Below are 21,262 nucleotides of genomic sequence, written 5' to 3'. Positions count from 1 at the left end.
ATTATTGTCCGATCGCCTGATGACCTCAGCTGCTTAGTGTGTACAGCAGTGAATAAGGACACAAAAACAGTTCACAGGTCTGACCTGGGATGACATGCCATGGCAGGGGTAAAGGATGGCTTTGTCGTCGTCCTCAGAGCCCTGGTCCAGGCAGTAGCCACTAGCTTTGCTGTTCCTCACCTGAAAGTCAACAGAAGAGGCACTGGTACTTAATGGATGTTTGATTTTTCAAAAAACAGATTGTGGTGGGAGATGAGAATAAACAAGAGAGAAGATTCTAGTACATTAGATAGAAAACATATGGATATCAGAATAATATGTTTACTGGACTTGCAGAATTACATGTGAAGTAGACCACTCTTCTATCAGTTTATCAAATACTATACAGTCTGTCAGCACTTTTTCAACTCCCTGTTTAATGCATTTTATTTCATTCCTTTGGGATCAGTGGTCACAGGATTAAAGTCCGGTCAAAACAGTTCAGTACAGCATTCCCTGAAACCTGCAAGTTGTTCTTGTTGTAACTTAGACAAGAGGCTGGCAACATATTGATCAGTGAGCTTTGGATCTGCTGGTAGATAGATATTGTTAACTTGTGACAGAGGCAAGTTAATGGTTTCCCCCCTTTTTAAAGTATCTTGCTATGCTAAGCTAACTTAGCTTGTCTCCTGGCTGTGAAAGTCCAAATCACTATTGTGCAACGACAATTGAGCCTCTGGAGGCCAGTGGATATCCGAATAAGAATTCAGATTATAAAGCTAATAAGAAGCTAAATTGAGGTTGGACAACAGTCAGTAGGCTCCAAGATTGCATTTTAGCAATTCCACCTCTTTTGCTCTCCACATGGACTGTTAACCTTCATGCAACCAAATCTACTCAAACATGATGGTCATTACTACTCTGACTGAGAAAAGAAACCTGAATATTTCTAATATCACAATGTTGTCCCTTGCCTACAAATTCTGCATTCACATGCAGTTCTCTGTTTATGAAGATTACCTTTCTGTAGCCCCAGTTTTAGCTTTTCTCATTACTCACTAACTATCGACAAGAAAGTAAGCATATAAAATGATGTACTATGGATTTAATTATAAAATGGACAACAATTAACCCTAATGTGTATTAACCTTGTGTTAAAGAAAAAGACTTTGTTTCTCTTGCTTAAAATGTAATTCCTGCCTACTGGCTGCTATGGTGACATTTGCTAAGAAAATGAATATGAATGCAACTGAGTTCCTGTGTCCTGTGTCCTGTATGTCACATCTTCTCCTGTTTACCAGATCCATTGTGGATTGTTCACACAACAGAGTCTTATATCATCTCAAAGTGTCGACCTGGCCATGATGGGATATCATCATGTGGTGACCAATCCCAGTTCTGTCTCTCCCTCCAGGCCTCCAGATGGTGGTGTGCATTGGGCGTGAACTTCTGTTCTGTGTGATTTGAATGCACACGGCTTCATTTCCAGGTTGTGACATATCTATCATGTGCTGTTGTCAGAGAAGGTTCCGCTCGGCTGGTCTGGTCAGCATGGCCTAGCACAGCACTGATGCTCAGTGACAGATGAGGCTCACTTCTGCTTCTGCAGCTGTGTGGCAACACAATTCTTGTCGACAGATCTGAAATAGTGCCACTTAAGTGGCTGTTGCTCCGAGGAATCCATTAGTTGGATGCCAGAGCCAAAGCAGGCAGCAGGGGAAACAAAGAGGAGAGTAAATTCACACCACTTCGGTGAGTTTACAGGTTAATTTTGATGTATTCCAACATTGCATTTGCACAGATTTGCAAAGCGTATTGATTTTCCTCTGTCTTCCATCGTTGAAATGAGTATGATGAAAAATAGCGTGTTTGAGCAAACCTCAGAGAGTCTGACTCTGGAGCGTGTTCAGTTCTTCAACCTGTCATAATCCTGTTTTCTTCTCCCACTGTGTTGAGTGCACCACCGAGCCCAAAACTATCAAGTTGGAACGGAAAACTAATAAGTGCTTAATTAAAATTCATTCAGAGGAAATTACATCTAATTCTGTGTGGTGATTGTGCGTTGTTATAGCAACCAGATAGCTTTACCTTACTGACTAAAATGAACATATATTTATTTTGTTTTTGGTGTGAGGTAAAGGGATGAGTCTGTTACTGTGCTGATGCTTGACTGTTGAACTGCACATTTCAGTTACATTGTGTAAAAACTAAAGCAGATCTCTTGCAGAAATCCGTGTTGCAGTGGAATGCTTCTCAAAAAACTCTGCCATAGAAAAGGTCTTCGTAATGCACAGCCTACAAATTAAGAAGTGCTCACTCATTTTCTGTATTTATCATCTGTGGAATCAAATTAGCTGTCTCAGTTCCCACAGCTCTATAATAGAATTTCAGAAGATGATATAGAAAAAATTAACGTGCAGAGTGTTTCCAATAATCCTGTTAGCAAGTATCTTTCTCACCTCGCCATATGTGATGGTGTTGTTGTAGATCCGCATCTCAGGGTAGACGTGTTCAAGGTACCAGCGGAAACTCCGACACTGCAGCCTCTTCCTTAGGGCCAAGCGCTCTGAGACATCCCCGAAATCTACCCCCGGGTTCTGTCAACAAATGGTGCAAAACAAAGATGAAAAAAAAACCTCTTTAGCCAAGGGGCACTTTACTTAAGAACCAAGTGAGAGCAAGAGTGTTGAGGCACTGAGAGGATGGAACAAGCATTTAGTGAAGAGATAGATAGATGCGTCTGTCATGTGGGACCTTCATTGTTCTTTCATTAGACGTGATCTGTGCTGAGCAAATTCTAATCAGCTGCTTAATTATGAGCCCTCACGGCCTTGCCTGCATTATGGAGGTGGCTTCCCAGATTGATTATGGGAATGCCTAATAGCTGCACTGCGTGGCACAGAGGCCTGATCCTGATGCACAAACACACACACACATACAAAGCCTGTATCAGTATGTGCATATATGATACGCTGCCATTGCATGAATATGCAAATACACATAGAAAATATACACTCCATGCATGTGAAAAGCCAATGGCCTTCCCATACAAATTGATACAAAGACACACGCATACACAGAGAGTTGTTTTATTACAAGCAAATACTCCTTATCAGTTTCCCATCTCTGTCGGAGTCTACACCCAGCCGCTGAACGTACTTTCAACATCTGTTAAGGATGAATTTAGCTGGAAATGTCCACTCCTACGTATCAAAAAACAACAACAACAAATGCATCTAATTTCACTGAGATGTTGTTCAGTACTTGGACTTGGGGCTGACTACTGTGGTGAATCATAAAGCCTTCTCCCACCAAAGTAATTGTGCTCTCAGTGGGTACCACAGACAATAACAAGAATCTGTGATTGTGTGTACGGGCGAGTTGGGTGGGGGGGGGGGTCTGGATAGAATAATTGTACCGTTAGGTCTTTGTACTGTACACAAAATAACTCTGCGCCACAGGACAGCTGGGGTAATAACATGCCATACCACTGTGTTTGTAATTACAGTGGAGAGGGGATGTGGCCTGACTGGCTAGTTCGTCAAAGTCCACCACCGCCGCCCTCCTCTCCACCGCTCACATAACGGTTACAACACATAACGGTTACAACATGTCCCCAGCTGGCTCTTCCTACCTGCACTTATTGAGTTCTCAGTGATGTTTGTGCCAAATTTCTAGATGACATGCAGGCATCAGCAGCATATCAGACCTGTGTGTGACTGCTACACAGCCGGTTATTATTTTGTCATGAACAGCAGTGTATTGTTTTGGGCAGCGTTCACAGGCTTGCACTGACGTCCGTCACTGAAAATCATCTCATTCTGCATGCCTGAGGAGGGAATTAGGATTCAATATTAAACTACTTATTAATGAAAGTAGTCGTTTATTATTTTACAGCCCATCTCCAAATACTCTTGAATGCAATTAAGCTAAAGTGATGTGTATGAAAATAAACCGATTAAACAGGAGACTGCTCTCTTTCAGTTGACGCACCTCTCTTGTGTTTGGAGTGAGAATACACTGCTTCCTCGCTGTGCCTTTGCTCTGCTGCCAATGTGAAGGTCAAGTGGGATGAAATCTGAATTTTGAATTTCTATTGACTGGTGTCGCTAGAGAACCAGGGCTGCATGTCTGAATGAGCAAGCGAGAAGGGAAGAGAAGGGGAAAAGGGAGCTCAGGGATTGAGGGAGGGAGTGATCTAAGAAGAAGAAAAACTTACGTTCATGGGAATGTTCCAGGCCATGTAGACGTGAGATTTGTATTCATCCATCCACACCTCAGCGGCCCGCAGGGCATTGCGCTTAGCGTAGTAATCTATGTCATTGTTGTAGGGCTTCTTCGTGCGCTCGATGTGAGCCACTCTGGCACATGGGAGGACTTCCATACTCCCACCACACTGCCACACCTAGACAGTAGAAGCAAAGAGAGTCCATGTTTCGCACAGGAATAACTTTACCACACTCTTTCAAAATACATAAACATAATGGGAAAAAAGGAGGATGCTTTATTCCCACTCTCTTGATGCAGTGGAAATTAAACTCTTTCACAGCTGTTGCCTTTCAAGTGTGGACTCAAATCACACGAGAATCTGATATTTTCAAATTCAACTCCACAAAATAGCAAAATAAAGTCTTGCATTCAGGACTTATGACTTCACTCGGGCTCTAGCTTTCTGACTCGAAATTGACCCTCCCTTGACCCAGATATGAAAAATGTTACTACTGAAATTACTCCTTTTTCTTTTCATGAAGCAGGTCCCAAAGGTACCAAAGGTGATGTTTCAAGCATAATTTGACTAAAATATGAGGCCTTAGAACACACTGTTTATCGGGATTTAGAAGTAAATTATGCTGCAGTGGTATTAACAGTTTATACGGACTTACAGAGGATGTTTCTTCCACAGTCAAAACCTGCTTCCATTAAAATGCTGACATGACATCAAGCTGAGAACAGCTGCAGTCCTCTGAAAAGAAAACCTACCTGAACATCAAACAACTTTGGGATTAAAAGATAATTTTGCTTAATTACAATCTGGTTCTTACTTAGTTTTGGCCATTAATTAATTCAGACCACATTTTCAGATCTTACCAATCTACACAGTAAATATAAACATCACCCATGGGAACAATATCCCAAACTACCAAAAAAATATTGCTTTAAAACTTTTTACAGCCATTCTATGGTATAACTCCATTCTCCTGTGTTCTTTTGAATGTTTTGCTTATTCAAGACAGTCAGAGTTATCAAATTTCTTAAATGTGACAACACCACATACAAGTACACCCATTATTTAGCATTTGTAACAATACAAAGGCTTACATTAAATGGCAATGAATGAGAAAACATTATTGCTGCAGGTCTGAAGCCCAGAAGTTTTACCGTAAATTCTGCACTACAGAGCGCACCTGATTAAAAGCCGCATGCTCTAATTTAAGAAAGAAAATCAATTTTCTACTTGTACAGACCGCACCGGATTTTAAGCTGCAGGTGTCTCATGTTGTAATATGAGATATTTCACACAGAAAGATATTACACGTGAGGATTTTTAACTTTTAATTTAATCTGTATGGTAACATAAACAAATACATATTGCAAATGCTTTTTTTTTTGAACAGTGCCTGTAACACGGCTACCTTTAAATATACATATGTATCGGTAACACACAAATTATGTTGCTTATGTTTTTTTACTGAACAGTACATGAACAACATTCCAATATCTCCTAACGACCGGTAAAATTATATACCGTATATATACTGCAGCCTACCAGGAAAAGTCATTAATCGCCTTCTTCATCTTCCTCCTCTGCACTAAAACCATCAAAGTCCTCTTCTTCAGTGTCCGAATTGAACAGCCTCAGGATCTCGTCACTCACTTCAGTCTCTTCGTTGTCGCTCTCACTTGAGCGCACGTGGTCCTCTTCATCACACAGCAGTCCAGCCTTTCAAAACCCGTTGGTGATGGTGGATGTTTTGACACGGCTCCACGCATTTAGGATCCACTGGCAGACTTGAGTTAAAGATGCTCTTCGCATGCGGCCTGTTTTGGTGAAGGATTTCTCGCCGCTTGTCATCCAAGCCTCCCACAGTGCCACTTTAAATGCCCGGTTCACGCTGATGTCCAGTGGCTGCAAATACTTAGTGGTACCCCCAGGAATCACAGCTGGAATTGAGTTTGTACTCTTGATGGCAGATTTCACTGAATCTGTTATATGGGCCCTCATACTGTCCATAATGAGCAATGCTTTTTTTTCTGTGAAAAAATCCCCTTGGTCGCTTGGCGTAGCACTCTCTGAGCCAATCCTTCATAAGACTCTCCATCATCCAACCTTTCTTATTGACTTTCACCACGATTTCTTTTGGGAATTTTTCCTTTGGCATTGTCAACCGCTTAAAAATCACCATCGGTGGAAGCTTTAGTCCGGATGCCGTGCAGCTCAGAACACAAGTAAAATGCATTCTCTCATGGCCACTTGTTTTCAGTGTGATGGACGAGTCACCTTTTTTATTAACAGGCCGAGTGAGAAGCAGGGGGGGGGGCTGCTGACACAAAGTTGTGCGTGCCCTGATGGACAGGCCTTTTCATCTCATAAATCTAAAACACCACGATGGCCCACCTCTAAAATCTTTGATTTTCATTTCGGTGGCGATTGCTTTAGCCTTAAGTCTGATCTGCACGGTGGAAACACAGCAGCCGCCTGCTCTCTGAGTGTTAACCCAGTCTTCAACAAAGTTTTCAAGTTCAGGACATGTGCTATGATTACCTCTGAAAGCTTTTGCCGTCTTTTTGCGTTGACTCGTTCTTCACGCTGGCGTCTCCACCGTCTCGCCATCGATTCATTTATGCCAAGATTACGTGCAGCAGCTCGATTTCCTTCTTGAACCGGCAGATTGATCGCCTTTAACTTAAAAGCTGCATCATACACTTTTCTTCGAGTGTTTTCCATGTTGATGAGGGATGAGGAATTGGGAGGTGTGCGCTTGATTTTTCGCACAATTTCATTGGACCTCTGTGAACTACTCATCAATTTTATTGGTCTACTGTTACGATCAAAATGTTTTTGGTGGCATGAAAAAACATGCATTAGCCGCACCTTAGTATAGGTCGCAGTGTTCAAAGTGCGGGAAAAAAAGTAGCAGCTTAAAGCTTATAGGCTATCGGGAGCAAATAAAGAAAGAAAGAAGTCAAGCATGTGTCTTTATTAAGTTGTCAGTTGCATCATGTTTGTAATTGGACTTGCTGTAGAAAGTCAAGTGCTTGCTGATGCGGATCAGACCTACTGCTTAACATGTTATGTATGCATGGACGCAACAAAATCTGCTGCTACATGTTCCAGTTCACAAACAAGCTGAGCCAAATATGCAAAACACAGTGAACACAAACACATGAACAAGGAAGCAGAATGCAGCATGCTCAGCGACCACAATAGAGGAAAAGGCCGACTAAAGTATTTTTTTTTATAACTTTACAACAACTTTTAAATTATTTTATCTCACCAATTTCTCCTTCGAGCTAGAAGCTAATGTTTCTTTAACATGACACCTGTGTTTGACACTGCAATTAGGTGTTGCAAGAGTATGTGATGAGTAGCTCTATTAGCTTATGACCCATGGCCATGGGTAGCTGCCTACAACAACCAGAGGATCTTGATGCCATGAGTGCTGTGGTTGTGTCATAAAGAGTGATATAGAGCCAGGCAGTAAATATATGTCTTCCTTTTAAAGCTTCAGTCACAGCAGAAGCTATTGATCGATTGCAGACTTGCTGAAGTTGTGACACTCATTTGACATCCTCAAGGTAAGAAAATAGTGAGAGGCAGTCCCAAGGTAGTGTAGCAATCATTTCTTATGGTGCAGCAAAAGATCAGAATTTTAAAACTCTCTGCAAAATAAAATCATCCAGTGATATACAGTTGGCAAATCTACAAATCTATACCATGCTGTGTGAAAGTGGTCTGGGAGTTACACACTTGCAGAACGTCATCAAAATGCCTCAGCATGTGGTGATGTCGTTCCAGCCAGACAAACTGCGGAGCCTCCACCACCCACAGACTCTTAATGATGATCGCCACAATGCGTAACAGATGCTCTGATCCATTAACTTCTCTCTGAACCCAAAACGATGCCCCCTGCATGGTGTTAAAAGAGAATACCGCTGCAAAACTACTTTCTCAATTAAGTCCAAAGCATGGGGTGAATACTGTATTGGTTGTTTATTTAATGCCATGCAAGCAAATACAGCTTTTTGTGCTTCAGGACATGTTTACAATAATCATATTTGGGGTTTATTCAAACTTTGGAGCCTCTTTCCTTATTTCTTTTCCTCTGGCCTTCTTTTCCTCATCATCATCATCATCATCATCATCATCATCATCAACAACAACAACAACAACAACAACAACAACAACAACAACAACAACAATAATAATAATAGACAACAATAGAAACAGTGACTAATGTAGCAATTAGTAAGTAAAATTTCTAAGTAATTTGAAATGAGTAGTTGGCAGTTTTCTACAGCTCAGAAGCAGAGGTTAACAGATTTTTATCACTGTCAATAAATCCCCAAAGTGCCAAAACTTTGAGCCCCAGTGCTCAGGCCACACTGTCCACCTTTGCTTCTTCATGAGTTTGCCTATGATAGTATTTCATTTCTTTTCTGCCCAAACTAATGCTGAGAAGTGTTGAGTTAAAACAAACATATCCATATATACAGACAGATATCGACACGATTGTAATGAAAAGTGTAATGTTTCAGGATGTACTTAAGACTGTCGACAGATTATTTTCATGTCTACATATGCTGAGAAACAAAGTGTGGAAAAATAATTGGCACTCTGAATATGTAGATGGCGTCTTCTTGCAACCCTGCTCTAACCTGTTAACACTGCCGCCTAAATGACAAACAAAAGGTTCCACATAGACAATGTGGCCCTGGCATAAATTTCACTGAAGATGTAAATCACAAATATATAAAAAAAATAAAAATCAGCTAAATGAGTTCCTAAGACAGTGGGCTATGTTGTTTTTTAAATAAATGTTACTTAAACAAAGAATAAAAAGTGCACTTGTAGGGGACTATTTTCAGATAGAGATGAATACATATTTAATGCTCTTGGGAGCACTTCTAGCAGAGTATGTGGGATTGCCTCAGAATAAACTGCAGTGCCCATGTTCATAATAAAAAGAAGGAACATGTCACCTAGGGAAACTATGTGACTCACCAATGTGTTTTTAATAGTTTGGGACAACAATGTAGGTGTATGGTAAAAAGGATTACGCTATATCAGGCACTGGGAACACAGACAATACTTGTTCAGTTCACTGTTGGTTTCGGTCTTTTCACGGAATTTGTTAACAAAAACAATAATAAGCAATTTGATCTAAATTATTCCCCAAGAGAGTGTTGAGTATATCAATCATGTCATTGCATTGATATAACTTTTCATTAACTGATATAATGTTGTAAAGTGTTGTCTAATGACTGGAAAACGGAAGAGAAATGAAAAATAAGATCATCATTCAGTTTTCAAACAGACTGTGCATCTTCAGAGTAAGGCTACATCAACTTGTGTTCCTGTGAGCAGCCAAGATGTTTGAATCAGTAAGCCTTGAGCCATAGGGCCAAGTGTGCAGCTTTCATGGAAATGAGACACTATCAAACATTTACCCAAGTCTCAATTATCATAATTCACATGTTTCTATAAAGCTCAAGGGTATATGTGCTTGTGTTTAATTATACGTTAACAAAGGCATCCATCCTCTTTTATTCTCTCTTACGCTGTGTCAGTGGTGAAGTAGATGACCTGTCCTTAAACACGGCCATTGACTGTCTGACCCCTCATTTTCACTGCTGATGTTCCACAGTGACCCTGGCCTAAAAAATCCATTAGTACTTTGGAGAAGGCTTTACCTGCTTTGCTGCTGCGCATGAAAAGTGCTACTTTTCTACAATATCCTTCTGGTTGGAGCATTTCTGTGGGTGTAAAGGTAATACTAATTTAATGGCAAGTTCACATTCTGCCCATTACCTTCTGTATCAGAGTGTGCTTTGCGTAATGCCGTCTCTCTTTGGTTTCTTCATTCAGGTTTCCTCAAAATCAATAGTGTGTGTGTATATGTGTGTGTGAAAGTATCTACGTGTGTTAAGTGCTTGTGGGTATGTGTATGGAGCACTCATGGATAATTGAAAATGTGTATATGTGTGATTGCAGTTAGCAGTTTGCCCAGCACTAAAATCAAATTGAAGATAATATTTTTTCAAATGCCATTTTCCAGAAGGTCAGAAACCTATTAGCTACTATAACCAGGCTTGTGAAACAGCCCACAGGCTTCATCGATGGAGTCAATGGAGTGGATTGGATTGGATTGACTGACACTTTTTTTTTTTCTTTTTGTTGCCATAATAAGGGAAATGGTTATTTTCTTACTTATATCCATGTATTACATGTACACAATATAAGTAGCTCAAGTGTCATATTTCTTTTACTTTCTGTGGCAGCAGTTCGCTGTACCACTGCATCTCTAGACAGCTGATAATATTAATGATTGTTCTGCCCTGCGGCGTTAGTTTCTAGTTGGACCCGTTTTGAGTGACGGACCTGTTCGAGGAACAGCGCAGAGATCGTTCACGAGTGTGCTTCATTACAGAGGTTGGTTAGATCTTTGTTTTCTTACAGACTTTATGGAGAAAAAACGGAGGAAAAGGAGAACAAAAAGAGAAAACACTAATCCTCAACAACATTTCTAGAGTTTTCTTTCTGTCTAGCCGTACAAAGCTTATGTTGTACTGCGAGGGCAGAATAATGATAATAAGCATATTTTCTTTTAATTATATCACAACGTGCAGTGGTATAAATCATATGCTAAATAAAATGCAAGAAACTATCAAATGTGATATCCAACAAAGCAAAATACTTTTTTATCTGCCAATTTTGTGTTCATGGCTGAATAAAGTGACCTGCTGTAACTTCTTACATACATGCAAAGACTGTCTATAGGCTAGCTGTATGCATTTTCCTTTGTTTGTCATATCTCTCAGTATATTTAATAAGGATATCTGAAGATGAACAGGACAGTTCCAGTTCAGAGAGACCTCAAGAAGATTTTACATTCCATTTAGATTTTGGTCAGCAGACAGCAGACTTTGGCTTTGCTGATATGTGACAAGTGGAAATGAGCTTTGTCACTGCATGGTGACTGCATGGTCCTTGTGTAACTGAAACGTCATTACCGTTTTCCCTCAAGAGATTCCATCAGCAGTCAGAGATTTGGTGATTAGGACATTCAAATGACGTTGTGTGAAGTATGCATTTAGACCAAAAATAACTCTCATGTTATAAAAAAGTCAAGGAGCTGCACTGGGCTACTTCACCAACCAGTGAGATGATGACACAAGTGAGGAAGTGTAGTTTGAGTAATACATCTATGATTTTGAAGGCCTGTTGGAGGCTAAAACACTGCACAGCAGATTAAAATGCAGTAACAAAATTAGTAAAAAAAAATGTAATGAAATGAATGAGGAAGATGTGCTTTTTAATACAGCAGTATGTCAATCAAAACACAACTGAAGACTCAACATCTTTCCACCAGCTTTTCATCTTAATCAGCTGCCCATCTCCTCTGGGTGCAGGCCACTGTGCATTTTACAGTTCCCTGTACATGTGCAGTGTGTAATGGATTGGAAATACTGTTTGAATGCAATAGAGAACATCTGGTCACATTGTAAACTTTATTCACTGTGACTACCTGGTGATGTGAAGAGATAATTCCTCATCACTAGCTACAACATGGAGGAGGCTGGGATAAATTTTTTACTTGATTTAACAGCATGCAACCTGGGACAAGATGTCTTTAAGGAGTCAAGTCTACCTTTGAGGATCATCAGTGCTGATGTGACCTTTTTCAACACTGGAGACAATCACCGATTCGATGATTTGGTGGAAAAACAGAAGAGCAGATTGCTGGCTTATAAACCACTGCTCTTGACTCTATCCTGCAGCCTGCATCTTCATAAAAAGGGCTTCAGTCAAAGCATTAGCAAAAAAATCAGACCACTGATATTTTTCCCCTTGACATAAAAGACCTAATAATGATGTGTGCTTTGTTTTCACACTATTCAGGTCATGCTGAGAGCGCCTCTGCTAATGACACAGTCTCACACTTTATGTTGTGGTACTGCAAATCACTGGACTAAAGATGAAATTACTTATGCTAGCTGGGTTGATTTTTTCTAAATCAAATGGCCGATGCTGTGCTTAGTAGTGAAATCGGAATACTTTGTTACCTAAATAAATTAGTATACAATGGAATCATCTGGAAACATGTATAACTTTGGCTTCATGTTTGAATGGACAATTAAACTTTGAAAAATGTTTTTAAAAGTCAGTAAGATAAAACCGTACAGGGGAAACAGAGTCTGCAGTTACAGATTGTCATTTTAAATATTCAAATATTATGGAAATATAATAAAATCTAAATACCAAATAAGATTGTCTTTAAATTTTCCATCTCTAATGACAGCCCACATACTGGTCCTCAGGACTGAATTCTTGTTAAGTCCATTTGGCACTGACCCTTAATGAAATTGCAGCCCGCATCATTAAGAGGGAGCACTTAACACAGATCACTTTGATGTAATGATAATGCTAATTTAATTTAATTGTCTATGTACATGCAGTTAGTTAATTGCAGCTGGGCCATTTGCATGATAAGCTCCATGGGGCTACACAAAACATCAGCCATAAAAAGCATAAAAGCTATTAACAGCAGTAAACAGGTTTTCATCAGTACCATTACACAATGCAATCAATAAACTGGGAAAATGCAGCATGTGGAGGTTTATAAGGGCAATGGCCAAAAAAATATTAATAGTGGTGAGTCACAGAAACAGCCTTTACTCTATTATGGGCCATGAAAACGCTCCACTGACACCTGACTCGTTTGGAGCACTTGTTCTGAAATCTGGAACATTTCCCCCAAAGATCAGCTCATTTCAGAACATGTGAACACAGCAATTGCCCGCTGATGTCAATCACACTATGATCACCATGAAAGGGCAGCTTCCAATCAAACCCTGGTGCAGTTTGTTTCTGGTGTGTCTAGTGTTCTAGTGTCCAAGTAAATGGACAAACCAGCATTTTGGCACAATTTCAAAAGCTAAGGTATAAATCAATCTGCTGATCATGAAACCTCTTCGGGAAGCAATCTTATAATTGATCTGTACAAGCCATGCGTATATTTATGCAAATCGTTTGGTAATTATGGTGACATGTATGCAAGTCAATGTGGGTATTTTCCCTGATTGAAAGGAAAAAGTGGCTAAAAGAGCTGTGCTTGTATTTTACTCTTCCATATACTTTATCAGCTCATGTCCATTAAAAACTGCGTGACTGTGTGACAGCAATCCCACTGTAATACTGAATGAACACTGTACAAGACACCTTATTTTCCTCCTGTGTCTACCTGTCATTATTCATACCATACGCTCGAATTGCAGTCTATAAATGTGACTCCAAAGAACATCGATGTTTACATCAGAAACATTAAAGTGCTGCAGGAAATGTTGTCACAGAAATGTGATTTTGTATTCACACCGAGCTACGGATATGAATACACTTTAAATGATCTGCTACTCTGAATGAAACTATGGTCCTTTTTTTGAAAATATTCATGCTGCAAGGAATTCCAGACCTTTGATCAGACATATATAGTTGGCGGGGTGAAAATCTGTTCTGATGTTAAAGGCTCTTAAATAATGTTTTCCTTTCCTTTAAAATGTATTTTCCATGATGTTGAGCTCTGCCATTGGGATTAGGGCTTAAATTAGGTTATCGTTAGGTATAGTAGAGATAACCGGCGTGGGGTTATGGTAAGGCTGGTTTGAGGCTATAGCATGTCAGGGAAGGTGCTGGGTGGGGATATGGTGGGGTTGGGTTAAGGTAAGAGGAAACCCAAACTAATGGCAAACAAGGCCATCACAGAGAGATCATTTAAATATGGGAATGGGATCAAATGGGCCCAAAATAGACACTTCTGGAAGGCATTGATTGTGTTGCATCCAGTTGAACAAAAAATAGTACAATAATGGTATAAAGCATGGAGGAGATGAGCTTCGGAGAGAACAGCCCCCCTAATTCTTATGTCAGAAAGGTGTGGAGTGAGGCTGCTTTTTGACCTTCTGGTGGAGTATATATAGGTCCCTTGAAAATAACCCCTGATCTATAATCCCACTCTTGAAACTTTCACTGAAACTGCAAGGATGATATTACCAGTTAGGCTCTCTCTGTCTGTGGTCAAAATGAAAAATATGGCAGATGAGAAGAAGTCAGCAAGCAGCTAAGAATCCAGATTAAGACGATAAAAAGGAGTGTTGAGGTCATGCAGACTTAATATAATGCCTCATCTTGCTAGACAGCTGACATATTTGACAGACAGGGAGGAAAACTATCCTGCAGCAACAAACACAAGCCCCAGGTTTATCCTAGATGAGTGTAGCAGTATAGCCTGGGGTCAACCAGAGTTCATCTCCACTTTTCTCAGCCATTCTGTGTGCATGACTGAAACATCTCCGCCACAAACAAATACCAATGGGTGTGAAGATATGTAGGGATCTAATTTTGAACCAAACTGAGAGAAAGATTGTCTGGAGCTATTTTACTGTGCGCTGAAGGACAGACTGATTCACTGTTTGCAATAATCTTTTCAAGTAGCAGAAGAAGAAGACATAATATTCTGCCTTTCAGCAACACAAACAAAACTGTGACCACATGTATTCTTGTTCTATTGTAACATCTTTCACTATTTTTCACCTTGATAGAAACACGTTGAGAGTCTTCTCATTACTTTGAGTGTTATTTATTTGCATAATTTGTTTCAAAATGTATAGTTCAAAAGTGTCATTTTCCACTTTCTTGATAGTAATTGTGCCACCTCTTACAGCATACCAATGCGTCCTGTCCATTCTGCATGTTTCACTATGTGTGCTATGTATGTGACATCTGTCATACTGCTCTGAAAATGGATGCCTTAGCAAATGGTTTCTTCCTATGGACAATAGCACACATCAGATGTTTGAGACACATGAGACATCAATTCTATTGTCTTAGCTGTAGATATAAAAGAAGTATATATCTGCATCAGTTCCTTTTACATCTGGCACAATCATGGATCAAATGTCCAATGCTACATTCCCGTCATCCCAAGCAACATGCATCTAATTGTAATACTGAACTGAACTTTGCTCATTCTGGTCAAAAGCTCTGAGCACTATCCACAGTTTAACAAAAATTTTAGGTGTCGTATCACAAAGTCACAAAAATGTCGTAGCCTCTCTGGTTGACTGGGGGCATTAATTGACTGTCAGTCTACCTACTTGCTTGAAGTTTCTTCAGAAAACATCATGCAAATGCATTAATCCCTGCTGCCATTTGTTCCTCTCCATGTGGAAGAGAAGATAATTGCTACTGTGTCATTACTGCACTGTTGGCAGAACACTGGGAATTAACTTTATATAACTCATCTCTCTACTTTTAAACAGCTCCATTTATTTAGTATTTCTCTCAGATGGTGTGGTGACTTATGATTATGGAGAATTAAGGCAACTATCTATCTGTTCTCTGTTTCTGTCTTCTGTGTAATTTCAGTAGTAAGCAAACCTAAACACTGATTCCTTTTTATTTTGTGCATATTCAAATGGCTAATTTTGCAGGCAGGTGAAACTACAGACCATCATCCTGCAATGTGACTGCTGCATTCAAAATGGATGTGTGTTAATCCAGGTTTTCTGTCCCATCAGCTACTAAATGCCATTCATTTAAAATGTCAGGTAAAAGTCAGTCCCTGACCAGAATGTAAAAAAAGGACTTTATTATTCGAGGATTAAGACTGAGAAATACATTTCTATCTATCATTCTGTCTATCTATCTACACTATATAGACAAAAATGTCCAGACACACTCTTTATGGGGCTGTTTTTCAGGGGTTGGCCTTGGCCCCTTACTTCCAGTGAAGGGAAATCTTAATGCTTCAGCATACCAAGACATTTTGGATGATGCTGTGCTTCCAACTTTGTGGCAACAGTTTGGTGAAGGCCCTTTTCTATTCCAGCATGACTGTGACCAAAACATTGAACTGAAAGATACTAAACTGTGAAGTGGAACTGAGATAACCCACAAACCTGAGTGATAATCCTTTATGGATTTGTGACTATTTGTGGCTTTAATTTCAGGTAAAGTAAGAAAAGCCGTAAACAAATTTGTTTGGTTCTTAATCAGTGCAGTGTTGGCACTATACTCCAGTAGACCCAAAACAAAAACAATTTATGTATTTTTGGTAAAGTTTGGTGGATTCACAAGCAGTCCTGTGTCTGACTTCCTTCACATTCACATAGAAATTTTCACAATTAATTTGGGAGAAAGCCATCAACAGACTTGCTGAATGCACTTGAGATAATGAGTTGTGTGTGCTTGGTTGCATCAGGGGAATTTTCACGTCCCTGTTTTTAATTGAAATGCTCTCCACTCTGCAGTCTCTGCACCTAAGGGATGTCTTTTTGTCGGATAATATCCCAAAAAGTCTTAGCCATTTCAAAGAAATGCCAGGAAAGGCTTATTAAGGGTGCAGGCTAGTCAGACATCATGTTTATGTCTTCTCTCATCATTTTTAAGGACAAAGATATTAAGACATTATGGCAAGAAAAATCAAGGGATTTCTGGGGAATAGTGCATACAGTCAGTGGTCCCCGCAACGTGTTGAACCATTTCTTTGCTGTTATTCCTTATTTAGAATCAGCTGTGGTGTCACTATCTATGCAATGCTTATTCACACCAACACTAATTTTCAGATCTGAAAGCTGTGAATAGCACATGATGGTAAGTCATTTTTCAAAGCTGTTGGCTGAATGAGAAGAATATCAACTTCTGGGCTAACATCATAATACAAAGGACTGCAAATGGCCTGATTTAACAACTTATATTTCTCACTGAGCATAACACCCTAAAACAATCGCTGACTGATCCCGGTCTGGGCCCTTCTATGTGGAGTTTGCATGTTCTCCCTGTGCCTGCGTGGGTTTTCTCCGGGTACTCCGGCTTCCTCCCACAATACCAAAAACATGCACATTAGGTTAATTGGCTACTCTAAATTGCCCCTAGGTGTGAGTGTGAGAGTGTGTGGTTGTTTGTCTTTGTGTGTTGGCCCTGCGATTGGCTGGCGACCAGTCCAGGGTGTACCCTGCCTCTCGCCTGTAGTCAGTTGGGATAGGCTCGCGACTCTGATGGATAAGCGGTATAGAAAATGGATGGATGGAATATAACTATAACTAAAAGGATGTCAGGCATTTTCATGTGATAAAACAAGATGCATCCATTTCATACTGGCACTTGAAGAGTTAAATGTGCTCTAAGTCAGTTGTGACTTATCGACCTCTAACAGCAAAGGAGGAAATGCAACACTAACAGGTCTCTGGCATTGGTTAAAGTGGCCTTTAATCACCATAAATAATACATTTATATTTTTGCCAGCACTCACAATAACAGTGGGTAGTAATAAGTGTTTTTCTTTAAAATGTGCATGTTGGAGGAGGGTAAAAATGACTTTTGAAAGCAAAAATCTGAGCTTCTCTTAAAGTACACCCTGAGTGTGTTAGGGGACATGGACCCTGATATTCAAGTCTTATTTAATTTTCTTGACATGTGACTGCACCTTGATGAGCCATAAACAGCCTACACACTGCATGGGTTTCAACTGTGCTGTTTAAAGAAATACTGGTAAAAGAATGGGTCAGCATTTTGGAAGATACTCTTATTTGCTTTCTTGTTGAGAGTTAGAAAAGAAGATTGATGCCATTATCATGTCTGAGTGGTTCTTTTAGCTGAGCATAAACTTTGCATTAAGAGAGTGGAAACTAGGGTGAACAGCTTGACTAGTTTTGACCAAAGGTAACAAAATCTGCATTACAGAACCTGTAAAGCTCATTGAGATTTCGTATTTTGTTTGTACAAGAAGCTACTCTAGCCTGCCAAAAATCTGTCCTGCACATAACTACTCATAAAACCTCCAATGTGACATGTTTACATTTCTGCTTTTGTATGGATCAGCAAATATTATGTGATGTTTTAATTAGTGAGGCTTAGAGGTGCAGCTAGACAGACTTTATTGGCATTTAGAAAGCCAACTGGCTACTGGTCGTAGCCAAGCATTTACCATATAGACAAGGGGTCTTGAATAGAAGCAAATAAGAGTTTCCCAAAATTGATATCTCACACTGGACCAAATCACTGCCATGCTAGCCCTTTCCACTGTCTTCATCTCTTGTGTAACGATGAGTGATGCTTCAAAGGGTTGGGAACTGAAAGCTCCCTCCTCCACTGAGAGGCTGTATATGAGCCAGTCCCCATGGCCCATCACTTCATTTCATGCCTTCTTTTTCTGCCTCTGCTCCTTATACATCCATGAAATGGAGGATGTTGATGGAGAGACAGACAGATAGTTGCAGGGGCCCTTTTAACTGTGCCTGTCAAAAGCTAATTCCATCCAGTTGCTGCCCTTCGTCTTTGATATGCCCGCCGATTTGCTGGTGAAGCCAAAACAGTGCGTGCTAGTACTCTTTAAATACATCAGCCTTGTCAGATCATTTTAAGTTTTCAAGAGTATGAGACACCCAACAGAGACATTTACGTGAACAGATTAACTAATGCTTGGATAATGATTAGAAGAGCCAGTCTATGCTTGTTAAGTGTTAGTGTATATCCTGGTGATGATACTGTCCACAGAGAGTGCTTTTGATGCTACCTCATCTCCTGAATAGCAAGGATATGAAATTCACAATTCATCTGAAATGATTGTAATTACCTTGTTAAAATGTGTTCAAATTAAGGTGAGACTGCAGTCACTCTCAAAAGAGTTTTTTTAATGAAGTTTATGATTCTCAAGGATAATAGGCAAGCAGACAAGGTCTTTCTAATTACCTATCCCTTTCGCCCTAAACAGCAAAGCGGCAACTCTCTGAGGTGTGTTGATGTTCAGGAAGCCATGACATCTTTCCAAAATCATTTCAGGCTGAGTATGCTACACGTTGCTGTTACACGGCAAACATAATTCATACCTTCCAAGCACACAATCTGTTGAGGTGTAAATTAAGGATATAGCCTGGATCACCAGTACTTGATATGACAGCGAAACAACGTTAAATTTTTATTATCTATGCACGGAACACACCAATAAATGCAAATCATGTTGTATCATGTCAGGTGATTGAATGCAAACCCTACAGTAAATTCCACAACAACACAAAGCATATACAGAGCTGCTCCACTTCACCATATGTCTGCAGTAAGTCCTTCAGTAAGTGCAGTTATTCTTCTGAAACAATACGTGATCCAAGTCTTGTGTACATCATTTTTACAACTCCATCTTTTCTCACTTGTCTCTCCCCCTGAGAAACAGACAGGTTGGAACATACAGTAATGAACCATGGAGTAAGTAAACCTGAGTCCATTAAGCTCTAACGGATTGATTTAGCCACTAAATAATGCAGGCATTGAAAAAGACAAATGCCCAATCAATATTCAATGCCATAGTTACCTTTACACAAGCCGTATTGATGGAGAGCAGATGGTTCCTCCCATCTTGTATCTCTATGTCATTGTGAGAGAATGAATCAGTCATGTACAAGGGATTGGATGAAAAAAACAGAGCTGGGTTGTAGCTAAGGCTACCTAAGACAAGTCACTGAACAGCGAGCACAGCTGTAACAAAAGCAAGACAAAAACCAAACAAGCTCTGAACCAAGACCTCCAAAAATATAGCTCTCTCCCGAGACCAGCAGCTATTCTATTGTGTCTTTAGTCTGAGATGATGGAAAACATGTCTTGAAACCATGCTCAAAAATGAGATTCAAGCACCACAGCCACGTAGCAGATGATGTTCCGACAGGAGTAATATATTGCAGAAGTCGATAATGGATACTATATTGTGCCGTATGTAGCTACCAGATGTTTAGTATATGCTACCTTATTCACAGGATCCTGCAGCATCCCTCATTATGGCATTTATCCAATAACTCTCCGCATTTGCCTCTTCCATTTGATTAAGTGTAATATCAGAAGTCCTCAGACGCCTCCGATTTGTTCTCATCTTTGGAATGACTCAGATTGTTGGAAAAAGCTCACATATGGTCAGTGTCCACTGTCATTTGCCGCTTGATGGACATGGGCACGCTGCTGATTTTGAAGCTGCCAGAATGGCTGGTGTCCACAGATGGCTGGGGCTTAATGCCGCCTCCTAACGACGTTCCTGTCCTTTTCAAGGTGACTGCTTTTCACTGTGAAGGACTGCAGCCTGTGTGAGTACAAATGTTCAAAGCATAATCTTTATGATCTGACTGTACTGTTCTGCATGTTGAACACATGAGACAACCTGCCAAAATGCACAAACACAAGAATATTCTTATAATGAATGTTATATGACTGGTCAGAAAGAGTGTCCAAAGGAACTGGGCTTGTTGAGAAGCAACTTGTGATGTGATTATTGTTTCATAAACTCACTGTAGCCTGTAGATGACACTAACATTCACTGTGCTAGTCTGAAATGGATCAGTGTCAAGCATGGCATTACTATCATCATGGTATTACTTCAGGAAGTTGACAACAAACCACAACAACAACGCTCACCTGGCAGAGCTACTGATAGACCAACAGACTGCCTTCACCACTGAAATGTGGCAAGATGAATGTTAAATATTGTATAGATAATGTAAATATCTTATATTTTTTATATTATTTTATATTTTTTACTATATTTCATTTCCATTCTCTTGGTCGGGGAAATTGCAAATTGCAATGTTTGTAAGTAAAAAGAATTTCCCCCTGGAGATTAATAAAGGAATTCTGATTCTGAAATGTTGTTCCTATTTTTAGGATCACCATCTTTGAAAAGCAGACTCAGTGTGTTGTATATTATATACATGACTCAAGGGGTCAATGGGAGTCCTGTCCTATAAAATGTCAACAGTGTATCATGGGTAATCAGGCCACACTGTGGTTTAATTACAGTCCCCGTTGTAACTGTGTTTATGTTCTTTAACTAACTTGGGAGGGTCTGATTTGTTACAGTGTAAAACTGAATATGGAACAATTCTGAGCTGTCACTATATTCACTGTTTCTGCAGTGAGCAAAAGCTTTGCAATGAAGATGTCTTCATCTGATGTGAGTTGGACAGGAGAAGATAATGATTTGAACCTGTCTTATGTTGCGTTTACACTGGTCCATTTCAGTCCAACATC

At 39.9% G+C, this 21,262-nt stretch overlaps 1 protein-coding gene across 1 annotated transcript in view; it reads right to left on the bottom strand.

The window, feature by feature from the left end:
* Nucleotides 1–21,262, bottom strand: part of galnt9 (polypeptide N-acetylgalactosaminyltransferase 9) — an 82,492-nt gene that overhangs the window by 8,274 nt on the left and 52,956 nt on the right. The window contains exons 7-9 of the mRNA XM_046385777.1: nt 4,199–4,384; nt 2,439–2,576; nt 85–180 (exon numbers count right to left, since the gene is read on the bottom strand). Coding sequence (XP_046241733.1) covers nt 85–180; nt 2,439–2,576; nt 4,199–4,384 — 420 coding nt within the window. The remainder of the gene's footprint in view (nt 1–84; nt 181–2,438; nt 2,577–4,198; nt 4,385–21,262) is intronic.

Source organism: Scatophagus argus, chromosome 4, assembly GCF_020382885.2.
Source record: "Scatophagus argus isolate fScaArg1 chromosome 4, fScaArg1.pri, whole genome shotgun sequence".
Lineage (NCBI taxonomy): Eukaryota > Metazoa > Chordata > Actinopteri > Scatophagidae > Scatophagus > Scatophagus argus.
The sequence above is the reverse complement of the archived record's forward strand: the minus strand, read 5'-3'. Positions and strand labels throughout refer to the sequence as shown.